The 9,133-nt window shown below is 48.4% G+C and overlaps 1 protein-coding gene across 1 annotated transcript; it reads left to right on the top strand.

The window, feature by feature from the left end:
* Positions 1 to 1,933: 1,933 nt before the first annotated feature.
* On the top strand, positions 1,934 to 4,659 carry EIF1 (eukaryotic translation initiation factor 1). Its single transcript, XM_047707987.1, has 4 exons — positions 1,934 to 2,122; positions 2,790 to 2,953; positions 3,100 to 3,201; positions 3,800 to 4,659. Exons 1-4 carry the CDS (start codon positions 2,092 to 2,094, stop codon positions 3,842 to 3,844), a joined length of 342 nt encoding a protein of 113 aa, XP_047563943.1. The 5' UTR covers positions 1,934 to 2,091; the 3' UTR covers positions 3,845 to 4,659.
* Positions 4,660 to 9,133: the final 4,474 nt, after the last annotated feature.

Here is a 9,133-nt window from a genome sequence, read left to right as displayed (position 1 = left end):
ACTCTTGATTTCAGCTCGGGTCATGATCTCAGGGTCTTGAGATCAAGACCCATGCAGGATGTGGAGCCTGTTTAAGATTCACTCCTGGGCAACCCTCTCGGGTCCCCTCCCTCTTTGGGAGCTTTGTCCTATCACTCAATAGACCTTGCTGTGCTGGCCACCAAAAAAAAAAAAAAAATTGCCTCTTTCCCTCTGCACCTCCCCCCACTCTCACTTTTTCTCTCTCTAAATAAGGGGCACCTGGGTGGGTCACTCAGTTAAGCCACCAATTCTTGACTCTTGGTTTCTGCTCAGAGTGGTCCTGGATAGAGCCCTGCATCAGGATAGAGCCCGGTGTTTGAGCTGAGTGCAAAGTCTTACTTCAGATTCTTTCTCCCTCCCCTTTTGCCCCTCCCCTCTCACACTCTCTCTCTCTCTCTCAAATAAATAAATACAGTCTTTTTAAAATAATAACAAATAATATAAAAATAAAGCTTTTGAAACAAACAAACAAACAACAACAAAAAGAGTATCTTTATTAACTCAAAGGAGAGAAAGGATTTCTTTAAAATGGCACAGAAAGGGTCTTTTCCTAAAAGGGAAGATTGATAGGCAAGACCATGTTGTTAATTTAAAAATATGTATAACAAAATATGTCTGCAAACTGGGAAGGCTAGTTCTAACTCATTCACACTCTCTCTCTTCAAACCCCTTTCAAGCACAGCCACGTCTATGAGGGCAGACGTTCCTAGGTGGAGGGCAGGTAGGGTTGGACGTCTGAGATGCCCATGACTTCTAGCTTTGGTTCCCCCGCTTCCTGGTATCAAGGAAGCCAAATTATTAAAAGGTTACTTAGTAAATATGCAATCAAAACAAACTATCAAGTACACCCAACTTTTCCTTCCTTGGGGTTTCTCACCTCATCTGGTAGGCTCTCACCCTGCCCCCACAAATGGGCTCTTTCCCACCCTCTATATCACCTGGGGCTCACATCGCCCATCGCTGCGATAACCCCTAGTTCTCATGCCGGTCCCCTCCACACCCCGTCTCATCACACTCCTTTATCTTACCTTCCTGGCCCCTGGAAGCCTTTGGTGTCTAAACCCTCTCTATTCACCCTTGCAACTGAGAACATTTCAATTTATATATTGAAAGATCAAGAAATGTTGACTGTTTTGAAGAAAATATTTTTACTCCTCTCTGGTAAGGTTCTACCCCCACACAATTTGGAGGACACACAGGACACCCTTCGGGTGCCTGAATTCTTTAAGCCCCCAGAACCCGCGTCACTCTCCCTTGAACCCAGGTTAATGAGCTGGGCATTCTTTCTTTAGATTAGATGAATGATAGATTAATCCATTTTTAGATTAGATTCATCTGATTAGTAACTTAATCGAAATGATGAAGGCTTGAGTTATATCATTGTTGATACCAGTGTTGATATCAGTGTTGATTTAAAAGTGCTGCTCTATATCTGTAAGAAAGATTACATGGGTAACTGGGAGAGTATGAGACAGTGGGAATTCGTCGCGTCTGGGAGGTTCAGCATCTAAGCCTTATTTAAGGAGCCGATCTAACCCATTAAAACGCTCTTTTCCAAGCAGATAGGGCTGCAACAGGGTCAACAAGGTGGAATGTGCCAGAGAACATAAGAAGCAACACGCTCCAGAAGCCCCAGCCAATTTCCTGCGCCACCCTAACACCCTCCTCCTGCACTGCGCAGGCGCCTAGACGAACCAACCCTTCCCTCCCCCTTCCACCTCTCGGGGAATCGAGAGGACGCCCTCCCGCAGCGCAAGAGTTCCTGCGCAAGCGCCGTCCCGCGTCCCCGCCCCCGAACCAATCGGAAGCGGCGGCGCCAGGGCGCGGAGGCCACGACGCCGTGGGTGGGGCCGGGACGTGAGGGCAGCGCGCTGGCGTCACAGGGGCGGCTATATAAGTGAATACAGGCACCGCCCCTCCGCCCCAGTCACTGAGCCGCCGCCGAGGACTCAGCAGCCTCCCCCTTGAGCCCCCTCGCTTCCCGACGCTCCGTCCCCCCCGCCCGCCTTCTCCCGCCGCCGCCGCCGCCTTCCGCAGGCCGTTTCCACCGAGGAAAAGGAATCGTATCGTATGTCCGCTATCCAGAACCTCCACTCTTTCGGTAAGCTGCGGAAAGGTCCAAGGGGTGAGGCCTGGGTGGGGCGGCGAAGTGTCCGGGCTCGGACACCTGCCGGATGCTCCGGGCTTTCCTAAACGCAGGCTGATAGAAGGTGTGTGGGCTCGCAGGAAGCGGGGCCTCGACTTGGGCCCTGGGGTCGGCCCTTAAAGCGCGACCGGAAGGAGCGGGCAGGGAGGCAGCCCTTGGGCGGGCCCAGCGTCTCGGGTGACGCATTTACTAATGGCTCCCGGGCCGCCTTGGGCCACACCCGCCCCCTCCCGCCACCCCTGCGTCACGTCCGTTACGTCACCGCCGTTGTCACGGAGCTGGGAGTGAGAGGCGGCGCCAGCCCTAAGTGACAAACGCTCGCGCCAATGGGGCGGGAAGCTTGGCCCCGCCTTGGAGCTCGGGTTCCGGCCTGTTGCATCAGCCGGGTGGGGCGCTGCCTGCCGGCCCAGGCTCCCCCGGCACGTGATCGTCCTCCGGGGGCGGGCCGGCCGCCCGCCCGGGACTGACCCGTTCGCGGACAGCCAGCAAGGACAGATCTGACGTGACCTAAGCCCTGGCGATTTCAGTATTAGTTTGTGCGCGCACAAAAAAGACGCTTTGGAAGGGTGGTAGTGGCGTCTGAGCCCCAACAGCTCTAAACGAGCTTGACCTTTCTTCCCAGACCCCTTTGCTGATGCAAGTAAGGGTGATGATCTGCTTCCTGCTGGCACTGAGGATTATATCCATATAAGAATTCAACAGAGAAACGGCAGGAAGACCCTTACTACTGTCCAAGGGATCGCTGATGATTACGATAAAAAGAAACTAGTGAAGGCGTTTAAGAAGGTAGGTCTTAAATGAGATTGTAGGAAAATCACATTTAACTTGCTCGGGTTGGGGGTGCTGACTTGGATTGCTTCTCATTAGGGATTGTTAAGTGCCCTCAGCCTGTTGGCTTCGTCTAATTTGTTTTGCTTCGTTGGTGCTTGCAGAAATTTGCCTGCAATGGTACTGTAATTGAGCATCCAGAATATGGAGAAGTAATTCAGCTACAGGGTGACCAGCGCAAGAACATATGCCAGTTCCTGGTGGAGGTGAGTTCAGTCAATTCTTCAGAATCCGTTTGTGCCATTGTCAGATCTTTGTCGTCTGTTCAAGCTCTCCTGGGGACACAGAAGTTTGTTTTGTAGGGCTAAGCAAAACAGTGGTTGAGTTTTGAAATATATATACGGGTAGGTAGACTTCTCTGACTTATATCACTGTTTGTATGGATCTTTTTTTTTCCCCTACTTTTTTTTTTTTTTTTTTTTTTTTAAAGTAATCTCTGCTTGGACCTAACGTGGGGTCTGAACTCAGATCCCCAAGGTGAAGAGTTGCGTGCTCTACCAACTCAGCCAGACAGATGCCGTGTACGTGGATCTACTTTAAAGATGCCATTTTAAATTGCACACAGATAATAAAACAGGATGTCTGGCTGGCTGTTCCTAAGTGCTAAAATCCTGTTACATCATTGGTTCTTAACTGCATATCCTGAGTTACAAACCATTGTGCCCCTGGTGCTCAAAGTGTGTGCCTTGGCTCTGGGACTTTTGCCCAGTGTAGAAGCAAGCAGACAAAGTTGTTGCCATCAGAAATGGACACTTTAATTCTTTTCATATCCCCTCTTATAACCTTGTTTTCTTTTCTTTGCAGATTGGACTGGCTAAGGACGACCAGCTGAAGGTTCATGGGTTTTAAGTGCTTTTGGCTCACTGAAGCTTAAGTGAGGATTTCCTTGCAATGAGTAGAATTTCCCTTCTGTCCCTTGTCACAAGTTTAAAAACCTCACAGCTTGTATAATGTAACCATTTGGGGTCTGCTTTTAACTTGGACTAGTGTAACTCCTTCATGCAATAAACTGAAAAGAGCCATGCTGTCTAGTCTTGAAGTCCCTCATTTAAACAGAGGTCAAGCAGTAGGCGCCTGGCAGTGTCCGGCCTGAAACCAAGCAGTAACGTGAGGTTTCAGTCCAGCACAGAGCCCCAAGATCACAGACGGCTATGTCTGGCCAGAAGCTCCTCGGCTCTCCCTCTTCAGAGTTCCCTGCCCTAAGCGAATGTCACCACCTGAACAGTCCACGGTGAAGCTAAGAGGACAGGATGGGGTAAGACGGCAACCGCAGCTGTGCTGCTACAGGGAGTCACTGGTAGTCAAAACTCAATCCCTGGTGTCTCCAATCTGACCAGGTGGGCAGACACCTTCCCTCTAGTGAAGCGTCCTAAGACATCTGACTTGCCACCAGGTCTTTTTGACCAGACATACCCTAGCTAATCGATGTCCAAACACCAGAATGTGAGGCCAACCTTCTATCTAAGTTAAACTTTTGACAAGGGAACAAACTTCAAACTGATGTGTCAGTCATGTAGCTAGCTGTAGAGCTTGCAACTTACTAGCGACAGCTGCCCAATGCCATGTGAAGTAACAGACTGGTTTTTGGTTTATTTCTTCCTTCAGTTTTAATGTTATGTAATGTATTTAAACCCTTATTTAAATAAAACTTGTTTTCAGAAACACCTGACTTGAAAATTGTATTTTATCTATAATTGGTCTTGTATGTGTGAAGGAACCACAGAAATGGGCAGTGAGGGGTAGTCTATGCCCATAGCTCAACTGGGACCTCAGCCTCTTGGCCAAGAAAACCTTCAGTGAGCTTTTTCCTTCCCAAGTTCCCCACAGGTCAGCTGTGTTGCAGGCATGGTGGACAGATGTAGTAACAGGGCTGTTCGCTCCTGGTGGCTATGGAGGGACTTGCTCTATGGAGGAGTTTGGAGTCTGCTCAGTGAAAGGACCTTAGCTTGAAGGCTGTAACAAAGGGACAGACGTAGTGTAGGACTTCATTTAATCCTCACACCCATATGAGGTACAAAAAAAGGGCCTTTTCTAGGGAATAGATTTATCATGTGAAAGTTCAGTGACTAGAAGTATTCTGAGAAGTTGAAGTACTGTCTGGAGGCCATCCCTTGAAAGGGCAATGAGTGTGTTGAAGTTTGTTCCTGGTGCCATTCTGCTAAAGTTCTCCCAGCGTGTGGATCATGAATTGGTACTAATTTCAGGTCATAAAATAGAGGCTGCAAACTGCAGAGAGGAGTCCTGAAGAATCCACACTTGTTCCCTTCTTGTAGATTGTCAGCCAGCAGTCTTGTGAACAAGACTGTACAGAGGCCAACTTAGAAGGGGAGATGAGATGGGAGGCTGAGATGGCAGCCACTACCGTGAGAGTAGAGGATTGTAATCTGGGAGATAGATGTGGTCTAATTTAAGGTTCTGTAAAACCTCTGTTTAGCAAACAAGAACTTAACCAATTGCTACCAGACATGATGGCATTGTTAGAAAGTTTGGGTGATTGTTGTAAATCTAAGATTTGACTGTAAAGCAGAAGGGTTCTTAGAAACTTCTAGTAGGAACATTGGAGGCCAAACCCACGGAAGACCGCATCAGAAAATAAAACAAGTAGGTTAATAACAGTAGGTCCTGTGCTAGGCTAATGAGAAAACTTAACCCTTTAAGGACTTCAGTTTTCTAGAAAGAATTGAGATGGAGTTTAGCTAGCAGCATCCGTATCAAATCAACCATCTAGAACCAATCAAAACAACTACCTGTAAGCGTGGCAGGAGTTTTGGGAACACCCTAATTCAGTATCTCCAGTCTAATACAAAGCACAGTTGTGCCCATTTGGGAAGAGCAGAAGCCAGAGATCCTGGGTTCTAGATGAAACTCTGCCACTGAGTAGCCCTGCAAATTTCCCCCATCAAATGGGCACAACTGTGCTTTGTAAATGTGTAGATTATACATTAACAATTTAAATAGCTCATACTATGGTGGCACTTGGGTGGCTCAGTGGGTTAAAGCCTCTGCCTTCGGCAGCTCAGGTCATAATCCCAGCATCCTGGGATGGACCCACATCGGGCTCTCTGCTCAGCAGGGAGCCTGCTTCTCCCGGCCTCCCTCTCTCTGCCTGCCTCTCTGCCTACTTGTGATCCATGTCTGTCAGATAAATAAAATCTTTAAAAATAAAAAATAAATAGCTCACATTACAGAGACTGGTGTACGCAGTGTACAGCGTGGGGAGTCATGGGGTCCACTCAAAACAGGAGGACACCCTGTGTTCAGGAAGCAGATGGCCCAATAGCGTGGAGGACCAGCACACTCCTTGAACATGAGGCAGGAAGGAGCCAGTACTGCCACTGGCCTGTCCAAAGAGCCGCAGGTGTTTGGGATTGGGAAATCTTCCCCACCTGGTCCATACTCAGGGGGGCCAGGAAAGGCTTCATTAAAATTGGTGTCATCTTGGGGTGCCTGGATGGCTCAGTGGGTTAAGCCTCTGCTTTCAGCTCAGGTCATGATCTCAGGGTCCTGGCATCGAGCCCTGCCCTGCATCGGGCTCTTTGCTCTGCAGGGAGCCTGCTTCCCCCTCCCTCTCTCTGCCTGCCTCTCTGCCTGCTTGTGATCTGTCAAATCAATAAAATATTTTTTTTTTAAATTGGTGTCATCTTAAGTCAGAGTGTTCTGGTCAGAAGAGTCAAGACCCAGAGGTGAGAGTACCCAGTGTCTCCGGGCCCTAAGGTAGGACCATTTGGCTGGAACAAAGGCCTTGTATAGAGCAGAAATAATGTAGTATTGTCTCTCACTATATGCCAGGCCTGTGCTAAGCGCCTATAGCTACACTGGCCTCTTTATTTAACAGTAGGGACTCAGCCCCATGGAAAAACAGATTCAGAGAAGTGATGCAATGAGCCAGCACGTAGGCGATAAGGGAGCAGAGGGGAAGGAGGGCTGGAAGGTTGGTGTGAGGTCGCGGTGGGCTGAGCCAAAGCTGAAAACATTCAGAGGTTAGTCTGTGTTAAAAGAGTCACAGCCAAGAGCAGAACACGGTGAGGAGTGTGTCCCAGCTCTGGGCTGTTGGCTCCTCTCTCTCGCCCCAGTTTCCTCTCTGCCTCCTCCCTCCCTCTGGTTGCCTTTCTCCCCTTCCCTCTCCCATTTCCTCCCCTCTCTCCGCTCACTCTCCCTGGGACAAGCAGACCCAGACTAACGACGTTCCTTCAAATTGTGTTAGCAAGATGAGATGAGTACTGGTCAGCTACAACTGCACAGGAATCCACAAAAACTACTTTAAAACCTATTCAAAGTTTACCTATAAATAGGACAAAGAAACACGATATATTTGGGACCTAAACGTTGGGCCAACCAGCTCTGGAACTGGCCGGGCTTCCTTGTTTACCAGCCTGAGTGCTGCCCCCGGGTGGCATGAGTGTCGAAACACAGTTGACTGTTCATAAGGCTTTGAAATGGAAGAGCTCCCGGACTATTTAACTTTTCAGGAGGTACACATTTATTTCAGAGTTAGCAAATAGCGTGAGGCTTTGGCCGTTTCTTCACTTGGACTCAAATCCTCCTAATTCAAATATTCATTATACACAGTTCTTGGGAAGCATGTTAAAAAAATTCAGATTCTAGGGGTGCCTGGGTGGCTCAGTGGGTTAAGCAGCTGCCTTCAGCTCAGGTCATGGCCCTGGGGTCCTGGGATTGAGCCCCGCATCAAGCTCTCTGCTCAGTGGAGAGCCTGCTTCTCCCTCTCCCTCTGCCCGCTGCTCTGCCTACTTGTGCTCTCTCTCTCTCTAATAAATAAATAAAATCTTATAAAAATTTTTCAGATTCTAGGCCCCACCCAGGATAGTTAGGCTCCATTGGGTGTGAGCTGAATAATCCCACCTGCTTTTCAAGGGCCTACAGAAACGTCTAGGCACTGGAAGAAACTGATCATCTCCAAAATTCGACCAAAAAACTGTAAGACTCAGAATGAACAAATGTTTAACACTGCAAGAGGTAGCACTGGCTGTCACTGAGATATAATTCTTGTATAACTATATGTAAATGTAATAAAAATTTCTAGAGAAAGAACAATTTAAGTAGGGCTTGAACTCAAAACCGGCCTCATGATCAAGGCCTCAGCTGAGATCAAGAGTCAGACACTTCGGGGCGCCTGGGTGGCTCAGTGGGTTAAAGCCTCTGCCTTCGGCTCAGGTCATGGTTCTGGAGTCCTGGGATCGAGCCCCGCATTGGGCTCTCTGCTCAGTGAGGAGCCTGCTTTCTCCTCTCTCTCTCTGCCTGCCTCTCTGCCTACTTGTGATCTCTGTCTGTCAAATAAATAGATAAAATCTTAAAAAAAAAAAAAAAAGAAGAAGAGTCAGACACTTCGATGCCCTAAGAACAATTTTTTTTTTTTTTTTTAGATTTTATTTGAGAGAGAGAGCAAAAGCAGGGGGAGTGGCAGAGGGAGAAGCAGGCTCCCCGACTGAGCAGGGAACCTGTTGTGGTTCCCAGGACCCTGGGATTATGACCTGAGCCGAAGGCAGATGCTTAACAGACCAAAGCACCCAGACGCCTCAAGAACAATATTATTTTTAACAAAACTCAGATTTATGGGGCACCTGGGTGCCTCAGTGGGTTAAACCTCTGCCTTTGGCTCAGGTCATGATCCCTGCTCGGCAGGAAGCCTGCTTCCCCCAGCCCCCCCCCCACCCCTGCCTCCCTGTCTACTTGTGATCTCTGTCTGTCAAATAAATAAATAAAATCTTAAAAAAAAAAAAAAACCCTCAGATTTATAAAATTTATACATCTTTCCAAAAATACTACAGAAAATGTCTATTTGGCCTGTGGCTGCATTTTATTCACTTGGTATGAGGTACAACAGAGCCTCTGAGGTCAGAATGCCTGGCCCACAATGCTCCAGGAAATGCCTCCCCTTCTAGAGCCAGAGACCCTGATCCAGAGGTTCTGATGTGGGGCCCAGGAACCTGCCATTTTAACCAGCATCAGCCAGTTCATGTGGAAGGGCCACAAACCACACTTGGGAAACACTGCTTGGCTAATGGGAGCTATTGAGGAAACATGAGCGGGAGAGAACATTACCAGAGCTAAGCTTCAGGGAAAGCAGTCAGAAGTATTGTATTTAAGATGGCTTGAGAAGGGGGTGGCCAAGAGTCAGAA

Source organism: Lutra lutra, chromosome 16, assembly GCF_902655055.1.
Source record: "Lutra lutra chromosome 16, mLutLut1.2, whole genome shotgun sequence".
Taxonomy (NCBI): domain Eukaryota; kingdom Metazoa; phylum Chordata; class Mammalia; order Carnivora; family Mustelidae; genus Lutra; species Lutra lutra.
Note: the sequence above shows the minus strand (reverse complement) of the source record. Positions and strands in the feature narration are given on the sequence as shown.